Source organism: Hakea prostrata, chromosome 11 (genome assembly GCF_041222555.1).
Source record: "Hakea prostrata isolate BN-2017 chromosome 11, UWA_Hpros_2, whole genome shotgun sequence".
NCBI classification, from domain to species: domain Eukaryota; kingdom Viridiplantae; phylum Streptophyta; class Magnoliopsida; order Proteales; family Proteaceae; genus Hakea; species Hakea prostrata.
Genome location: NC_142610.1, coordinates 25603039 through 25622846, shown reverse-complemented (window position 1 = coordinate 25622846; position 19808 = coordinate 25603039). Strand labels below are relative to the sequence as shown.

The 19808-nt window shown below is 40.6% G+C and overlaps 2 protein-coding genes across 7 annotated transcripts; one reads left to right on the top strand and one right to left on the bottom strand.

Annotated features, from left to right (window-relative positions):
- The first annotated feature begins 4312 nt into the window (after positions 1-4312).
- On the top strand, positions 4313-9860 carry LOC149001141 (uncharacterized). Of its 3 annotated transcripts, XM_089139474.1 has the most exons (10): positions 4313-4700; positions 4905-5089; positions 5994-6172; positions 7024-7308; positions 7403-7461; positions 7575-7611; positions 7720-7791; positions 8178-8502; positions 8954-9055; positions 9192-9223. In XM_089139474.1, exons 1-10 carry the CDS (start codon positions 4580-4582, stop codon positions 9195-9197), a joined length of 1371 nt encoding a protein of 456 aa, XP_088995600.1. In that variant the 5' UTR covers positions 4313-4579; the 3' UTR covers positions 9198-9223. The 3 variants fall into 3 exon arrangements, with proteins under 3 accessions (XP_088995600.1, XP_088995598.1, XP_088995599.1); XM_089139472.1 differs by having other exon boundaries at positions 8954-9858; XM_089139473.1 differs by lacking the exons at positions 4313-4700; positions 4905-5089 and adding an exon at positions 5100-5920 and having other exon boundaries at positions 8954-9860.
- Positions 9861-10712: 852 nt separating this feature from the next.
- On the bottom strand, positions 10713-19794 carry LOC149001140 (sulfhydryl oxidase 2-like). Of its 4 annotated transcripts, none has more exons than XR_016170672.1 (12): positions 19314-19794; positions 18377-18401; positions 18106-18198; positions 17794-17975; positions 15486-15555; positions 15314-15382; positions 15150-15226; positions 14899-15055; positions 13502-13542; positions 11705-11851; positions 11069-11618; positions 10713-10969 (listed from the first exon to the last, which is right to left on the bottom strand). XR_016170672.1 is itself a non-coding variant. In XM_089139475.1 (12 exons), the coding sequence occupies exons 1-12, from the start codon at positions 19514-19516 to the stop codon at positions 10900-10902; spliced, it is 1581 nt and encodes a 526-aa protein (XP_088995601.1). In that variant the 5' UTR covers positions 19517-19794; the 3' UTR covers positions 10713-10899. The 4 variants fall into 4 exon arrangements, 3 of the variants coding, with proteins under 3 accessions (XP_088995601.1, XP_088995602.1, XP_088995603.1); XM_089139475.1 differs by having other exon boundaries at positions 11172-11618; XM_089139476.1 differs by having other exon boundaries at positions 11172-11618; positions 15150-15223.
- Positions 19795-19808: the final 14 nt, after the last annotated feature.

Genomic DNA, 19808 nt, shown 5'->3' with positions numbered 1-19808 from the left:
GCCATATTTGGATAGCCGATCTACCACCACCATGATTGACCCACATCCTTCGGACTTAGGAAGAGCGCTGATGAAGTCCATAGAGACACTCTCCCAAGCACGACTTGGTGTAGGCAATGGTTCCAACAAACCCCGTGGTGGATGTTGTTCCACCTTGTCTTGTTGGCACACAAGACAAGTCCTTACATAAGCCTCAACATCATCCCTCATCTGAGGCCAATAGTAAGCTGCTTCCAACAATGCACGAGTGCGTCTTTGCCCTGGATGACCAGCCCACTTGGTGTCGTGGCATTCACGAATAAGGTTCTTCCTCAGGTTGTTCCACTTAGGAACAAAGATCCTCTTCTTCTTGGCATAGAGAACACCATCCTCTTCCCAAAACCGCCTTGTTTTGCCTTCCTTGGCTAGAGTGAGCAAGCCCTTAGCCATTGGGTCATGCTCGTATCCTCCCTTGATAAGGCTCAACAATTCTCCTTCCGGTTGGCTAAGAGATGCCAACTCCGCCTTTCGACTTAGTGCGTCGGCCACCTCGTTTGCTTTCCCGGTTTATACTCAAAGGTGAAGTCAAATTCCGCTAGGAAATCTTGCCACCTAGCTTGCTTCGGACTCAACTTCTTTTGGGTTTGGAAGTAACTCGTAGCCACATTATCCGTCTTTACCACGAACCTCGATCCCAACAAATAGTGTCGCCATGTCCTTAGACAATGCACCACAGCGGTCATCTCCTTCTCGTGCACCGTATAGCGCCGCTCAGTCTCGTTGAGCTTGCGACTCTCATATGCAATAGGGTGTCTTTCTTGCATTAACACCCCTCCAATTGCAAAGTCGGACGCATCCGTATGTACCTCGAACGGTTTGCCATAGTCCGGCAATGCAAGCACCGGTTCTTCCATTACCGCCTTCTTTAAATCATCAAAGGCGTCTTGACAAGCGTCGGACCACTCCCACGCCTTGTTCTTCTTTAGTAGATCTGTGAGTGGAGCTGCCCTCTTGGAGTATCCTGCAATGAACCTTCGGTAGTAGTTTATAAGGCCTAGAAAAGACCTCAACTCACCAACCTTAGTAGGTGCCTCCCATTCCCGAATTGCTTTCACCTTGCTCCCGTCCATTCTCAACATTCCGCCCCTACTTTATGACCTAGGAACATCACCTCTTCTTGTGCGACTCGCACTTCTCTTTCTTCACATATAGTTGGTTCTCCTTTAGGGTTTGAAGAACCAACCTTAGATGTTGTGCATGTTCCTCCAATGTGTTACTATAGATGACGATGTCATCCAAGTACACGACCACGAACTTGTCAAGGTAGGGTGAAATATCTTGTTCATGAGAGTGCAAAATGTGGCTGGTGCATTGGTGAGGCCAAAGGGCATTACTAAGAACTCGTATGCCCCATATCGCGTCACGCAAGTAGTCTTCGGTTCGTCACCCTCCGCGATGCGACTTGGTAATATCCGGACCGCAAGTCTAGCTTGGTGAAGTATCTTGCACCGCCAAGCCTATCAAAGAGATCATCAATCAAAGGAATGGGATATTTGTTTTTGATAGTTACCTTGTTGAGTGCCCCGTAGTCGATGCATAGCCTTACGACCCGTCATGCTTTCGTTGGAACAACACCGGTGCGCCATATGGTGCCTTCGACGGTCGGATGTGCCTCGCATCCAATAGCTCCTTGAGTTGCTTCCTTAGTTCCTCCAACTCCGGCGGGGACATCCTATATGGTGCCATTGCTGGTGGTTTGGCACCCGGCTCCAACTCAATTGCATGATCCACCTCCCTCATTGGTGGTAGTCTTTTGGGTAGCTCCGGGGCATCACGTCCTTGAACTCCTTTAGAGTTCTCTCGATCTCCTTCGGTAATGCCGTCTTGGAGACATCCTCCTTGTCTTCCAAGAGTGCCGCCAAATATGTGACCTGCCCCTTTTGACTCCCTTCTCCAGCTGCATGGCCGAAAGAAGTTTGGCCCCTCCTTAGTCCCTTGTATCGTTGGGACCATACAAGGTGCTCCTTCCTCCATAATGCACACCTTGTTTAAGAATGGCATAGGTACGACCTTGACCCGTGTCAAGAATTCCATGCCAAGCACCAAGTCGGTCGTCCATTGTCACGACCGACAAGTCCACGGTGCCTTTCCAGCCCCAATTGTCATCTCGACTCCCTTGGCAACTCCCTCAATAGGGCGTGCCTTCGAGTTGCCGCTTAAGGCTCCCTCTTTCCTTGCTCGTTTTGAGCCCCAACGCTTTGCCTCCTCCGTCGAGCAAAGTTGTGTGTTGCTCCCGTATCAACCATGGCCCTTACCACCTTGCCGTTGTCGCGCCTCCCGTCATCCCCCTTTGGCGATGTGGAGCTTTGTCCTCCTTGGCCTTAATGGCCCAAGCTGCTGCACGATCCCACGTGCGCCTCCTCTTCACCATTATCTTCGGTGTGCCTTGGGCCTTCCGTTTTGGGCAATCCCTAGCCCAATGTGGTCCATCACAAAGGAAGCACTTGTCTTTGGGCTGAATTTCTTCTTCTTTTCTTGCTTGCCACCCTCCTTGTTCGAAGAGAACTTGTTTGTGCCTTCCCTTGTGTGGTCGGTCTTTGACCCCTTCTCTCCCCCACCTTTGCCATTATTGCTCTTCTTGGCCTGACTCGTCCCTTCTAAACTCTATTAGGACTCCCCGCCGCTGGCCGTGCAAGATCTTGTACACCTCGCGTTGTAGCTCTTGCGAGGCCCAATTTTGGGCCCATCCATGAAGTCGAGAGAGTTCCTCTTCGGTCATCTCGGACCTCCAACATGAGTGTTGAGAACTCTTTCACGTAGTCTCGAATCCGCTCCATGTGCCTGGAGTTGTCCCTCCCGGCATCTCTTATTCCCTCGTGCCTTAGGCTTTGGCACTTCCCCCTTGGTGCCTCCGCCCACATTCCCTCCAATCGTGGTTCTCTTGCCGTTGCTCTTCTCCTCACTCGTGCCCGCTCCCCGCGCGCCTTCCCCCTTGGGTTTGAAGAGCATCGCTTTGTTGTTGTTTGTGCTCCTGGTGTTGGGCCCCATAGGAACTCCTTGGCTCGTCCATCCCGCCATCGGCTCCTCGGTCCTTTGCTCCCCCGCGGGCGTTCCGCCCCGCCTCGCCCTCTCTCGTGTGCGTGGCTCCTGTGCCCCTTCCAGCTTCTCCTGCCCTGCGCCCCTTGGTGGTGTGGGTCTCCCTCCCACGGTTTGCCCTCTTGTGCCCTTGCGCTCGGCTCGCCGTCTCGTGTTTCCCCCGCTTGCCCCCCCGCTCGTCCCTGTCCGGCCTTAGTTATTGCTGCCCCGGCCCTGCACTTTCTTGCACTAAGTCAGCCTAAACCCCTAGTGGAGGTAGAAGAAAGCTTAGAGCTCAAAGAGAACCTTGAGAGAACTTGTATTCTCCTTGTTTGATGCTTTGTCTGGTCCCTCCCCTATTTATAGGTGAGGTAGGATCATGAATGTTGTGATTTGTCGTGTCTGAATCTAATGGTTAGATATTCTGTGGGTCTAGATATTTCTGGATATTTCTAGAGACAAGATCTTAATGTAGTTCCTCTGAATCTCCTCCCTTCTGAATGTGGGCTATGTACCCATTATGTTTTTCTGTTCTTCCGGCCCTGAATTCCTGGGCCTCCCCTTTGGATGACTGCCACATGATTTCTGCTGCTAGCTTTTGTAAGCTTATATTTCTAAATGAATTGTTAAGCCATTCAGAGAAACCATTGGATGATTGCTGGGTTTTGGGGCAATCCCGTTTTTTTCCCCCTGAAGTTTTTCTTCTACACAATAAGATGCAGTCCACCTTAGAATATAGAGAATATAAATCAATGGTGAAATACCTCATGTGAGACCCCCTATATTGTGGTGAAAAAAAAGTCAGAGGAGCATATATTTCTCCTTGCCCATCGCAGGAAAGTGATCCGGACTCTATTTATTAGTGTTCATACGAAATCTAAATCAAAACCAAACTAATAAGGGTATAATTTTGTTGAATTAAGAAACAAATCGATATTACCAAAAAAAAAAAAATCGATCTTCCCAACCGAATCGGTTAGAAAATGGACGGACTGCATCAATGTAAGGGTATTTACGTCAACTCACCGAAGATAATAGGATAAAGATGTCAGATTAAACAAAAACGAAGGTTATTTTCGTAAAAGCAAAAAAGAGCGAGGAAACAAAAGTGGAACATTAGTTATTAAAGTAGAAAAAAGTGGAAAAGACAAAAGATCTGCTACAGTTTGTTTTCCGTATAATTGAGAACGACTTCTTTATTCTTTTACCCTTTTCTACCCCCGCCTTTTTTTCCGTTGCCTCAACCAGAGGTGCCCATCACTTCTTCCATGTGAACTTTCTCTGCTTCTCTTCTTCGCGCGTTCTTTTTCTCTTGATCTATATATAACAACCCTAACCTTCCAGAATGTAAGTGAACTTGCAGAGAAATCTCTCATCTCTCTGCAAATTTCCTGTCAGAGAGAGAGAGAGAGAGAGAGAGAGAGAGAGAGAGATGAGAGAGAATTGGAGAACTGTTTATGGTTTTTACCTCGTTCGTTGTGTGTGCTCTGAGTCTTGCTGAGCTTTAACCGCCAATGTGCTGGAAATGAAGCAGTTCGTTGCTCAGATCGCTTTAGTTCTTGTCGTTTTAACTTCTTCCAATGCAGTTCCAGCTGTTTCTTCTAGATTTCAGGGAAATAACGATGGTTTTGGAAAGCTAATCTTAGGTTCGTTTGGCATTCTTCATTCGACTAGTCATTACTCTTCCACATTTTCCAATTCTATCTTAGTTTCGGTTTCGTTATAAAGATCGATCCTAAAAGATTTGGTGTCGCTTGGATGTTCACTAGTTTGCTTTTTCTTCATGGCTAAGGAATTCTCTGTTTTCTTGTGTTTGTTGTTGTTGTTTTCTTTTTGGCTTCTTGCCGCAGGAGAGGAGAATTTAGGACCATGGACCAGAGGCTTTTTACCTGTTGCGGAAGCTCCAGGACCTACTAATGGAAGGTCTGCTAGCACGTTTGTTTTGGCTGCGGAGAGGACTAATAGACCGGATGTTCTTAATGGATTCAAGCATTACAGAGGTGGCTGGGACATTATGAATAAGCATTACTGGGCTGTAAGTTCTAGATATATATTTTAAGTTCTTCCATTTTCCTGTTAATGCGATTGATTTGTCTCAAGCGTGATTGTAGTAGAGATACTTCTCTTCTTCAGATTAAGGTCTATCCATGCTTGTCCATCTCGTAACTAAGTCTAAATATAGCTTGGCTTCTTCTCTGTTCCTTCCACCCCTGCTGTGTGCAATGGCAGAGATCGTTTTGTAATTTTTGTTCCTCTACTAGTGCGATGCTTGAATCTCAGACAGTTCTAAACAATGGATAACCTTAAACATGGAAGAACGGTAAATGCATCCCTGCTGAATTTCTAATTGAACGACATTGTTGTCCAATTCTCGATGGTTGCTTTTTGTGGAGTTGTGGAAGCCAGCTTTTTAATTATGTGGAAACTTTAAAGCACTAAATTACTTCCGGGAAGAAGAAAATAAAGAAAGACTTGATTTTGTCCTCCACCAAGGGAAACATTTCCTGCTTTCTGAATTTAAGTGGCTCTCTTCCAACCCTCCTCCTTTTTTTTTTTCTGGTGAAGACCATTAAGCAACTCTCCTTTGAAAAAGAGAGAAAAAGACAAAAGTAAAATTTCTGATGGGACATCAGATAAAAGATAGCTTTAAATTCGCTAATTAACTCAAAAGTCCGGAATGCCCTGATTATACCATATGTCTGAAATAGATCTGGGGACTGGGGAGAAGTGGTTACTCTTGTGGTGCCACTCTGAATTCCATTTTGTTTTGTACTTTGAAGTGTTTCTTGCATCTTGTATTTGATAATAACAAGTCTGGCTTTCCGTTTGTTGCTCATTCTCTTTTTCTGTTGTCATGCGTAAACAGGTAATAGGTTTACAAATCCATTTGAGTTAGCTTGGATACCTTTCTTCAGTTTCTGACGATTGCTTTTTTGCAGTCTGTTGGATTTACAGGTTTTCCAGGATTTATTCTTGCTTTCCTATGGTTTGTCACCTTTGGCTTGGTTCTTGTGGTACAACATTGTTCTAGATGGAAGATAAGCGTCAAAGAGAAAGAAACTCGTCTTTCGCATAAGATCTGTCTTATACTGCTGCTTGGCTTTACATGTGCTGCAGCGTACTGATCTAACCCTATGCCTCTTCTTAATTTTGGCTGTTGATATTGCTTGGCCTGAATATCTTGTATTGCTTCATTTTCTTGTGGAAAACCAAATGAAATGTATTTTCGTTAGTTATGTAACCTCTCAATACAAGTATATAAGAGTACAAGACTACCACCAGAACATGTAATTGCACGTGTCTAACTCTCCTTCACTTTAATATGTCTGACTATTTTTTTTTTCCTTCATGTTTCCCGTCTCTTCTTAAGATTTAAAGAATTAAAACTTTTTATCTTTTTTTTTTTTTTCAATTAATTGGTCCATGTTGGATGCAATGATGATTTATTGATGCTGAGAGAAAACAAAGTTCACTCATACATCACTAAGTTTTTTGGGTGTTTTTTTTTTTTTTTTGTTGGGGGTGGGGGGAGGGGATGGTGTTTGAATAATACAGTCAAAAGGAAGCAACTCATTTGTTTTACAGGGACTTCAAGGTTTTTGGTTACTCTTGTGGATGACAATGATGAGGAAGAAAACCCTGTCTGATCCATCCTGTCTCATAACTTTGTCATAGATAAACTACTAGTTTTGGAAAAGGATTTGGGGTATCAGAAGTGAAGTAATTGAACCTGAAAGTCATTACATGGCCCTCTAGCATTATAGAATAGTATTTGCTTGGCATGCTCATTAGTGGTATCTAGTTTTTATGAATGTTATAAGTTATTATATATTACTTGATGAACTACAGCTATTACTTGGCAGTGTTGTTATGGATTTTCCCGCATCACCTTAAGGATTTTGGGTTGGCGTTAGGTATTTATTTTCTTTATTTTTGTGCTTATAGTATCTGTACTTTTGCTGCTGCCAGGGTTGGATGTATTCTTCTTTCTGTTGGGCAGGATGAATTTCATAATGAAGTGTTTGATACACTGAAATATGTTGTAAATCAATCTGACTACACGGTGGAAACTCTCAAAAATATCACTGACTTTCTGTCTGTCGCCAAGATTATAAATGTCGACCAAGTTTTCCTTACATCAGATGTCACGGATGAAATAGACAAGTTGAATGTGGATCTAAAAACTGCTGCAAATACTCTGACAGAGAAAACAAGTGAAAATTCTGGAAAAATAAGAAAAGTCTTCAATGCAGTGTGAGTTCATAGCTTTGGTGAAATATGTTTAGTTCCGGGCTTCAATTATCACTGAAGTACTAATTGCATTCCTTTTTTTTATTCTATGTTGCAGGCGATCATCATTGATCACTGTTGCAGCAGTCATGCTTGTTCTTGCTCTTCTTGGCCTTTGTATGTAGCCTTAAGTTTTGTGCAACTTCATTTGTGTGAATTGTACTGAAAATTAATTTTGGTTTTTCTGCTTCATTCTAAACTAACTAAAATATTATTGAAATCTCCTGCAGTACTTTCTGTACTTGGTCACCAACATGCTATTTATATGTGAGTTCATTTATTCCTGGTTTTTAATTTGTCCGTTTTACTCTACCATGTAAACTGCTGGACTATTGCAGGATGCTGCTGCTGATTGCTTCTATATTATTGTTACAGATTCATCTTGAGTGGATGGTTTCTTGTGGCTATTACTTTCATTCTTTGCGGAGTTTTTGTGATCCTCAACAAGTAAGATGTTAGAGTTCAGATCTGCTCCTGTTTCATGATTCTTGTTTCTCTATGACTATTGGTATTCAGAAGGCAAACTTTTTTTCTAGTAGCTTTATCATTTGCCTAAATACTGTGAAAAGCTGCTGACATTTCTGTCTTCTGTATATTCTCTCTGGATACAAATTATTGTACTAATTTGTGCTATCAGTGTCCCTTTCAAGAAACTTGTTGCTATCTTAATCTCAAATACTTCAGCTTCATATTTTCATCTGAAGTTTGGGGAGTTGTCCACATGGCTGTCTGTTGGAAAACTGTTGCATCTTTTTTCTGATTTATGTTTGATCATGTTTTTCGGCATTCAGTGCCTCGTGTTTCTAACTTGAGACCCCTTTTGTATTTCTCAGTGCAATATCAGATACTTGTGTGGCTATGGGAGAGTGGGTGGAAAATCCCCAAGCAGAGACTGCTCTGAGCAGCATCCTTCCTTGCGTTGATCAAGAAACCGCAAACAACACTCTGTTCCAAAGTAAAGAAGTTATTCGCCAACTCGTGAATGTAGCGAATACGGCAATATACACCTTTGCCAACACAGACCCTCCTCCTCAAGACACTTTTAATTACTTAAATCAGTCAGGACCTATGATGCCACCTCTTTGTTCCCCTTTTGACTCTGAGTTGCATGATCGCCCTTGTGGATCCATAGAAGTGTCCATCGTAAATGCTTCTTTGGTAAGTTTATAGAATTAGTTAGTTATTAAAGTTTCTCTTAACCATTAAAAAGAGAAACCTTGATCTGGAGTAACCATCTAAATGATTCTTCGTATTTTAACATACAGGTCAGGATTAGTGGTGTTCTGAATTGTCGAGTCTTAAAAATACTACAGGGGGGCCCCATGAATTTCTTTTCACCCATTTGATACACACGTACACACACACTGCTCATCCAATATTTTTATCTGTTAGCTTCTGAAACAGAGTTTGGAATTATTCTACTTGTCCATGTCTGCTAATCTTTCGGGAGTGGCAGAAGTACACATACATGCACACGCCCACACACAGATGTGGATGTGAGCTTCTGAGTTCTGAGAGAGTTGTAGTTAATACTTAAACACGCATGTATGTGAGCTTCTGAAACACTGTTTTAACTAATTCTATTTGTCCATATCTTTCAATTTTCTAGGAGTGGCATAAGTACATATGCAATGTGTCAGCGTCTGGAATCTGCACAAGCGTTGGGAGGATCACCCCTAACCTGTATACACAGTTGACAATGGCTGTGAATGTAAGCTATGCACTTGATCGCTATGCACCACCATTGGTCAACTTCCAGGATTGCAATATTGTCCGGGACACGTTCAGACACATCACTTCGACCTACTGTCTTCCTGTGGAGCGTTACCTATTTATTATGAATGCAGGTTTAGCACTTGTTGCAGTGGGAGTCATGCTCTGCCTTCTCCTGTGGATCCTCTGTGCAAACCGCCTCCAAAGGGAGGAAGTGTTTGTGAGGTTTTTCCTGCCCTTTTATGCTCTGGCATGCAGAGGTAAGATCATCAGGGGCAACACAGGCAACGGAGACAATAATAATAAGGCATCACCGACTGGTGCAACCCTTGCTGAGATCCCATAAATGTTGCACCATTAATTTTTCTCCATTTCCAGATTAGACCCCCATAGCTAGTGAAACCTGATGTGGCGAAGCTACACATCAAGGGTTTCAGAGATAATATATATCTTGGGTGTGAGTCTGTTTTCGATTGTAAATGTGTATATAACTGTTATTCTTTTGGCTGCTGTGCAGCTCTAGGAAGATCTAACGGTTGTTATCTTCCTATTTTTTGTAATCATAGCCATTGGCTCTACCTCTTTTCATCTCATCAGAGCAAAGTTGGATGAAGGTGATTCAAAAATAAATACTGAATCATCGTAATTGAAGGTGGATAATTTGAAGTAAGATTTTAAGCATCAAGTAGCTGACTGGAGAATTTAGAGAGAGAGAGAGAGAGAGAGAGAGAGAGAGAGAGAGACTTAGTGTATGATAATAATGAAGTTCCAAATCAACTAAGCAAGATGCACCATACACAAAATCTGTTAAGTATTGGAAAGATCAAACATTACTGTTCTATTTCAACATGTGAAACAAAATCCTTACATAGTGTATAATTTTATTGATAATAAGTACTGCGACATTTGATACCGTAAATAATTGGAAAGATTGTACAATTACAAGTCATTCGATTGGAAAACTGTTTTGAAAGAGGAACAGAGCATTCACAGGTCACATGATATCGCTGCAGAGATTTCAGGGAGAAACATAGGTAAATTGGCACCACTAACTACCATATAAGAATCACTTGCGCTTTCTCCTTTGATGTGATCTTTAGTCATGCTGGTGAAACAGATCCTCTAAATAGAGCTCTTTGATCGTTTTAGATTAATGTATTAGGCAAGAAAAAAGGGAAATTTAGACCCAAGAAAGAAAAAAAAGAGGGAAACCTTTAGCTGCTCCAGATTTTGTAAGACCCATTCTCCACTCATTCTTAAACTGTGTGTAGTCATTAGCAGGAAAAGCCACTTATTTTTTCCTAAATTGAATCTGGGAGACGTTTTCATACATAGTTTCACCATTGGATGGACACAACCGGGCATCCGATTCAGTTTTTTATTCTCTTCCAACAGCTGAAAACATTATCGTGCTGATCCAAGTAACCAATTTCATTTAAGGCTGACCAAAGTTGAGTTGAATTCACTTTACCATGAAAGTCAACAATGAGAAACAGAAAAGGGACGGAAGAGACCAGAAACTTTCAAGTCCCAGCCCCGTATCAGTTGCCGAGCAGCACTTCATAAATCTTGTTTATACTGAGAACACCTTTAGCAGAAGCAAAAGCTCAGTAAGGCATTAAAAACAAAAGGTAAATGTTGGCTAAAGAAGCAGATGCAACATGGGAATAGAACTATCTTGGCACTTCCAAAATTTAGATAAGAATCAATCTGTACATTCCATATTTAAAGCCTAGTATAACAGGGAAGAGGGGGAAAATAACACATAGAACACCTCGGGCAGGAAAGTCTCTATGCCAGCTGTGGTGGATTGGATATGTATTTCCGACAAGCTTTACCATGTTATGCGCTTTGAGTAATGGCAATGCCCGGTTTTGCTCTTGAATAATCTGAGCTCCAGATCCTCCTTGGCCTGAAATTTTTGGAAATAACAGGGAGTGAAAAAGGGAAACAAGAATATCAACCTCCCAAAATGAAAAAGAAGTTAGGAAGTCCTGGATCCCTCACTAACATCCTTTTCCTTTCCAGTTTGTTAATGTTTGAAAAAGGGCCCATAAACACGATGACTACTTCCTTCTAATAATCAGATGTTCTTTAAAGGGTGATGAAAATACTTCCGATTCTTCTGCTGTGAGCGCCAATAACAAGCAACTGCTCCAAACGCACAGCTGGCTACAGCAATGGCCAATGCAGCACCCATAGGCACAGCAACTGCATTTGCTGAGGTAATCCCATCATCCACTAGAGACCCAGAGCTTCCACCATCTCCTATAAGAGCCTTGTCTTTGATTGATGACTCAAGCATCTTCCCATAATAGCCAACCAAGAACTTGAACACCTCATCTTTGTTCCAATCAACTAGAACTGTGCCGTTGCTACTCCTGCTCATGGATAGGTAACAAGATGGGCAAAGCTTCTTTGGAGGCCATATGATCTTTGGGAATTCTGGGTCACCAGTTTTCATAGAGGCTTCTTCTACCTGTAGCCTTTCATTGACCTTGTTATGTGAACTCCACAGCCACAGAGCCAGGTCGCGTGTCTTGTTGAAAGGACTAGCAACACTACAAGTGTACATTTCACAAATGAGAATATCATAAGGGAACTTGGATGTGACAAGTACGGCTTAGAAGCACTCGGTTCCCTTTACCTTGAACACATCTCATAGAAATGTTGGCGGCAGTCCTCACAGATGAAGAAGTCATGAATGAAACTGCAAATAGCTGTAAAGGCTGAGTGGCTCTCTCCATCTTCTATCCTAACAGAGAGTGAATGCAGCAAAATCCACAAGCCACAGCTGCAGTGCAATGGAAGCCACATAAGTTGAACATGTGAAGGCATTTCATAGTCATGGCTATAGATCTTTGGACATGTGGAGCACTAAAATGTGGTTTAACAGATTTTTTTAATGGTATTTGGAGGAAGTCTGTAAAGAGGACAGACTAACTATGAATATAGTTTCTTAACAGTCATTTTATAGAGTCAAACAATTCAAGATCCACAGAGGTGCAATTTGGAATGAGAACATGCTTAAAAGGTTCATGAGATCTACCTAGACAATATTTGTCATATATCATGATTAGAAGTATATCCCAACAAAGTAATATGGCATGAAACCTATGACACGCTCAATTTATCTAAACTATTAATCACATCCTAAGTCAATCCTGCTCCTTAACAGGTCATTAGTTAGAATGCACATTGTAATTCAAGGATCCTGGAGAAGAAAAGTCTAGGCGAATTGGTTAGTTTAAGACCCAAACAGAAGACCTGGCAAACTGAGAAGCTCCACATTTCATGCTAGTTAATGCAAAAGGGAACAGAAGATTGAAGCAAAGACTGGAAAGGAATATAAACCAGGTTTCAGATTCAATTTGAGCTATTAATTGGGAGGAACCTCTCCTCCGTTCACGTCCCTCTTCTGAGCTCCTCTAAGACCCAAAAAATGTTGAAAACCCATTAAGCTTCACATTTTAACCGACTCAACAATGGAATGGAGAACAAGGTGAAGAGAAGGCACCAATTTAAGATTTTCTGGTGTTTCAATTTCACTGCTGGTCAACCATGGTTTGAAGTTCTCCCTTCATAAATCAAACTCCATCTTATGTCTTTGTCCTACTTCATTGATAGTGGATTCTCTCTCTTCTCTGAACCTAATACCATGAAACAGACACTTCAATACTCCATTATTCTTGAACTGGAGCAGCCACACAACCACTACCAATAATGACCACAAGCTTCTTCAGAGGGAAGATCCTAAAAAAATCATTAGTTGCTTGTCTGAGAGTCGCATGGAGGAGTACAAGAGATAATTTGGGGAGACAAATAAGGATAGAAAGGCATATCTAAGACAAGTGGCATGTAATTAAAGCTACACCTAATCTAGTGGCACTCATTTAATAATTAATAGTTTGGAAGCAATAAGCATAGAGAAGTTACAATCAGTGGGTGAAGAAGAAACAATACATCAGGAAAAGTAAAAAAGAAGCACAAGTGAAACCATCAGATGCTTTATTGCTAAAATGGAACTGTAATTGGAAATATGGTTGGCAAGGAGCCAACTAGGCATCTGACTGCCCTTCACTGAGGGTGCCTTGGTTGTACAGTGGTGTCAGCCTTGATGTTTTTCCCCCTCCAAGATCTAGGATCACCTATGCACTTGACAATTACCAATTCAAATGGCCTTTTAGGTTGTACCAAAGATCTTGAAGTTGCAAACAGGAAAGTTAACAGGCTATTGGATTAACTCATGCTGCCTACAGCAACCAAGACATAATTACAGAATCTGATAACAAGGATTAGGGCCAGCAAAAACCAGTAAAACATATTTTTTTAAATGAAGACCCATTATCGAATGGCCATATTACTATACATCATTTTGTTTAGATGGATTCAGATGGGACTGAAAAGTGATAGGATATAGACAAAGAAACAATTGCACCCTTACCTGTAGCCCCTCATGTCTGGTTTGCTGCCCCGACAAAATATCTGCAAAAAAGCATCCAGAGTGCATCTGGAAACAATCAGGGGTTGCGCTTATTGAAGAAGGGAAAGGTTAAAAATTATATTAACAAAAAAAGTGACAGTAAACTGATGATTAAGAGAAAGTTGAACTCAAGATGGACAAAACAATTAACAAATCAACATCTAAAATAGAACTGAAGGATGCAAAAAAAATGGTCCCTGGTGATTAAGGAAGTGTTCGGTTGCACAATTCCACAAAATGGGCATCTGTACAACCATGATTCTGAGTTTTTAAAACCATTTTATTCTGAAAAAACTTGTAATTGAATTACCTAGAATCACCTTCTTACACTATATGTTGATTTGTAGGTGAGATTGGCTAAATAGGCGATCTCAGAATCGCATCCACTTAAATGAGTCGTCGTATAAAATATTGGACTCCATTTTGTCGGGTTTTATCCTAAATGAGTTAATCTTTGTCTGAGTCATGAATTGCATCTTCATTCTTTCATATGGATCCAGTTAAGTATCACTGGACTATGCTAATTTTTAACTAATGCCCAGTTAATCAGTTACATTTAGTTCGGCACCCTTGCATTACATTTACAACTATAAGCTTTTGCATTCTTTATTCATATTACCTTTTCCTTACCTTTGTTAATGCTACTGATGGGAGAATGTGCACGCTTCACTCATGTTTCTCTAGTGCTACAATGTCTCGTGGGTTGTACCATACATTTTCCATTCCTAGACCCTCCAGTACTGGAAACCTCATGCACTGAGGATGCTCTTTTATGTCCATTCTCTGTAGAACTTGCTATGTTGCTGCTTTGATTGGCTATCAATTTATTCATAATTGCTTAAAAATCCATGTATGTGCAGCTTTAACAGATATAATGGATACATTAAATGAACAAATAATAATAATAGGGCACCTTGTCACCTAAGCACTTAGGTGTGCCTCCCCCCACACCACACCACCCCCAAAAAAAAAAATCCTGCTGTCACCTAGGCACCTAGACAACGTTACATAAAATGACATAAAATTGAAGAATTAACCATAGAGAGCAAATGCATAATTATAAGACAAAAATGCAATCCCCGTATATAGACAAAGCTACATGGCAATGTTGCTACTATAAATGTTTCTTTAGTTGATTGCACATTTTCATAAGATGGAACACATATAGAACATGGTTAGGCAAGCAGCTAAAGAGATACAGACATGATATAATCACAGGAGACCAGTGAACACTGCACTACGTGAATAAGAAATTATTCTCTTAAAGTTGTTTAGCGTGAGAAATGGAGAGTGAGCATGATGCAGCACACATGGAGAAAAATGAACTACAGAAGAGGAGACAGTATATGTTCACACACCCAATATCCGCGAGGAACATCTTTCCCACAAATCCGGAAACTTTTTAGAGCATCCTTTCCATGAGAAATGACAGCTTCTTGCTTGGTGACAGACCACAGATTTGAAGGCCACAAATCATCAAAATTAGCAAGTATTTCAGCACTTCCCTTTCGACACCTGATACCCAATAAAGAGGGGAGGAAAAAGGCTATAATTATTGTGGAAAAAGATCCATAAGAGCAAGATAAAGAAGGAGAAATTTGCATTCAACCTCCTGGAAGGGTGATGTGCCGCCAAGAGTTGAAAAAACCTAATAAGTGAACCCCGAGTTTCTGACTTGATCATCTGCTGAATTGTTAACAAAATATCATGTCCCTAAAAATCATGAACTTTTTCATACAAAGGACAGCCATATATGGAGTAAATAAGTGGTACCTTATGGTCAAGTATAATCTCAAAAGCATTAGATGTTGCCTCCTCAACATCATATATAGCACGAACAATCTTTCAACACTCATAGATCACAAAAGTTAAAAACAATATTATTGAAATAAAACCGGCATATTTCAGTAGTTGCACAAATAATGCATTCTATTTGGATAAAAACCTGTTCAGGGTCTGATGCATTTTGTGGAAGATGCTCATTCTCATACTTTTCGTCATCCAAGTTGTATGAGCTGCAAAGTCAAAGAAGTGAAAAATCTGTGTCGATCAAAATTACCTTATGAAGCCAACCCCATACATAAGTTTACAATGAAAAGATAACCTAAGCAACAAATGGAACATAAAATACAAAGAAGTTTGAAATAACAGAGAATTTATCACAGATATCCTGAAGTAACAGCAACAGCCTAGGAAATGTAACAAGGACAACCACTCAGTGCCCTATACATCAATAGCAAAACTATAATGTTAATTCAGACTTATAGTGAAAACACCAAAAACAATTCCAGGAGAAATTGATGCATTAACCCTTGACATGCATCAGTAGGAGAAGACACTAATAGAAGGGACATGAACAGACAGGTGGGTGAAGACAATAGAAGAGACGAGAATTCGACAGTAAATATGAATTAACTTTATAAGAATTGAAATGCCTTTTGATATTATATCAACACATAATTCATAAGTGAGGACATTTGAAGTTGTCTAGAAATGGACCAAAGAGGAGTCTGACAGCATAACTTTTTCACCACTAGGAAGGATAAGAGTTTCAACTTCTAAGGACTATTAAATTATCCCCCAAAGAAACCCAACAAGTAAAATGGATAAATTTTATATGGTTCAATGAGACATGGAAGGGAAAGAAAATAGAGATTTGATACTAGAGGATTAGACGAATGGACTAAATCTTAACAGCATGCTATAAATAACTAAAGGAAAAACATTTTGTCTGGGAGAATGGCTCCTGCACCAGAGTGCAGACCAATGAAGGGATGCAAAAGTATGAAAGAGGGGCAGGATTTCAGCCTTCCATAGGATAAGATGGTAATTTCCCCCCGCCTTGTGTCCAGGTACAGGGGCCACACTCATGGACAATCCGTTATCCCAATAATCAAAAGAAAATCTAACTCAAGAAAAAGAATACACGTGAAGTGGCTAGTTTAAAACATTATCGAAGTTCTTACAGAATATAGGCGCATTGTGGTGACTACCTGCAACACAATGGTGATAATCATAGTTGCCCATTACCATCATAGTATCAAACTTAGGAGTCAATAACTCAACACACAGACAATCTAGATGCCTTAAAAGAGTATCAAAGGTTCTTCTAGAATCTAGGAGAACAACAATCAACTAAAAAACTTAATGAATTGATGAGGGTATTGTGATGACTAACTGTAATAACAAGGGTAATACTCAAAGTTGCAGAATGCAGATCACTATCATGGTATCAAACTTTGGAGTCAATAAACAGATAATTTTAGATGACTTCCATAAGACATGGAAGAGAAAGGAATAGGAGATTTGATATCAAGGGATTAAAGAATGGAACTAAAAAGGTGGGTCAAACAGCATTAAAGTATAACACAGAAGAAGAATACTCATTAGTGGAATGACAGACCTCACAATATTCAGAGAGAATAACAATCAACTGAATAAAACATGATGGATGGAGGAAAAGTCTATTTGTGGCTATCTGCAAAAGTAAAGGATATGGTCTCAGATGCAGATTACTATCATCGTATCAAGCTTAGAAGTCAAACACTACTAAGGACATTGGAAAAGAGTGGTGTGGAGTACAAACATTAAAAAAAATCCAAATAGATTGATGAACAAGCCGTTTGAGCCCTGGTCCATAATTGTGGACCTCCTACATCTCTCCCACATGGAATTATAGAACACAAAAGAATAAAATAAAAGTATCAGACTTGAACATTCCAGTTCAAGCACAAAATAATTTCTGATATTCCAAATACCCAAAACAAATTAGAATTAAAAGAATGGTCAAATCTTAGTTTCCTGGACTCCTGAAAGTCCTGATGCAATATCAGCAGTATCTACCTAGTTAATTTTGATGGAACTACTAAAACTACAAAGTTTTGAATTTCTAAAGCAGTCTCTTCATCCAGATCAGCAGCTCTCACAACAGAAAATGCCTTTAAGGAAGCATGATCGATTCAAATAGAAAAGACTCAAGAAAGAAACAACAAATATTCCAGATATTTGTTCCACATGAAGCAAGAACCTTTGGTATAACTTTCAACATGTCCAATTCAATATTTTTCCACATACACCACTTAAGAGCAACTCTAAACACCAACCCCCCACCCCACCCCACCCCCAAAAAAAAAAAGCGCCAACAACAACAGTTCAAATATCAACAAATAAGTTACTTTGGTTGCAGCTGTCGCATTCCCCTTCTAGTACAGCACCCAACTAAGAATACAAATAGCATGCTTAGGTGTACATACCTTCCCATTTGCTTATTAATCCAATTAAGAAGGCGATCAGATGTTCGTCCATCATCAATGAGACGTATCTCACTCTTTTCTTGCTTAGGTTGCCACCCACCAGATGCAAATTTAGATGGAGGACCCCAAAGGAGCATAGGATAGTGGCCAACTGAAAATTTATCACATAGCTTTGTATTTATCTGTGCTGCCACACATTCAAAAAGAGAGGGACTAATCACCAACTATCCTTTGAAACTGAAAACATCTAGGCACTGTTAAAATTCTTTTTTTTCCCCTACAAAACACTTGAAGAAACCATGGCCACGATACCTTCAATGCACAGTCAACCCTTGCCATGAATACGACTCCAGGATGTGCTGCATCAGGTCCATTGAAAAGCCTTGCAACCTTTTCATAATGAGGCTGCATAATGGCCCAAGTTGAGGGAGGGAAGCGAGGGGGGAAGGGGGAGGAATAAATAAATGGAGTTAGAGAGAGAGCTTTTCATAATGAGGCTGCATAATGGCACAAGTTGGGGGAATCAATCTATGGAGTAAGAGAGAGAGAGAGGGAGGGGGTACACCAAAAGTAGCATCTGTACCTTGTAATTTCTGCAAGCAGGACACCTACAAGAACAACATTTGCACAGGATTAAAACTCCAAACAGCAACAGTAACTCAGCCTTATTGCAACCAAATGGCTCAACCAACATCGAAACAGTTACACAATGGAAAGCCATTTAAAAAGAGAAGAATTTATCAGTGACACTGAACCCATGCTTTTACTCCTATATTAAACTTACAATTTAGTAATTAGCACTCCCCTTATCCTAACTCCTGATGTTCACCCCAACTTAATGAAATCATAAAAAGTCCTTCTTCAACACTTTCCCAATGCTTAATCGCTACTCCACTTTTATTGCTCACTTCTGCTCTCAATAACATTAATTCACTATGAATTTTACCTATGCCCAAGACACAGATTGTGACAAGAGAAAGCGGTTCCCTGGGCAAGCTCAAACCAAAGTAGCTTTGAGCTGTTCCCAACTACCCCTACCCCCAGAAAGATCAGATTTTTGTATCCTTGGATTCATTTTTCATACTAGTTAAGCTCCACTAACTTCCTGCAGTACATAAACAAGCAAAACTCATCGAAACTAGAAAGAACCAACTAGTATATCTCTAAAATTAAACCCGAAGTCGTGAAAAATACGAATCTCATACAAAAATGAAGATAGAAAATCATAAGAACCACATTTCGCACTTCCGAAAATTCATGATAAACTCAGAGTCGGACCAATACGTGTATCTTGTCCAGCACTAAAGAAACTATCTTCGGATGATAAAAAGATTTTAAAACCATTTAAAATCTATAGGCAATCCAAAGGTCTAAATCTCGCAACAAATCCGGAACCAGTTCCATCCCTATATCAAAGATAGAAGCAGAACACAAATAGACGTATAACTAAAGGAAACATGTTAGAGCGAAAAAAGAAAACTCATGAACAAAATTTCTTCTGATCTGCGCAGTATACTAACCAATTAGCAAAGAATTCGACGATGGAGAAGGTAGCAGGAGAGTTCCTAAGAACTTCATCAAAATTGGTGTCGTTCAAATCAACAGCTGCATCTGGAATATCAGGACTGGTGAGTGTCCGAAGGATCCGACGCGATCCAACGGAAACGGATGACACCTGAAAGCTCAGGAGAAGCAAAAGGAAGAGAGGAAGAATCGAAGACATGAGAGATTTGAAGCGATTGTAACAGAACAACTACAAGAGTCCTTGTTCTAGACAGGGAACTAAATTAGGGTTGTAAGGAAGTCCATTTGCCGGGAAAAATCAACGTTTGAAGGAGACAAAGAAATAAGAATCGTTCTTAAAATTTAACCCTTCGAAGTTAAGATTTCAGAAGTCGTGTTGTGTGCCGGTAGATCTGTTGCTTTTGTGTGCCCTGTAATGGACTAATAGCTATTAGCTTCGCTTCGCGTTTGAAACTGATTTATTGATTTTCCACCCCAAAGGGGGAAAATTA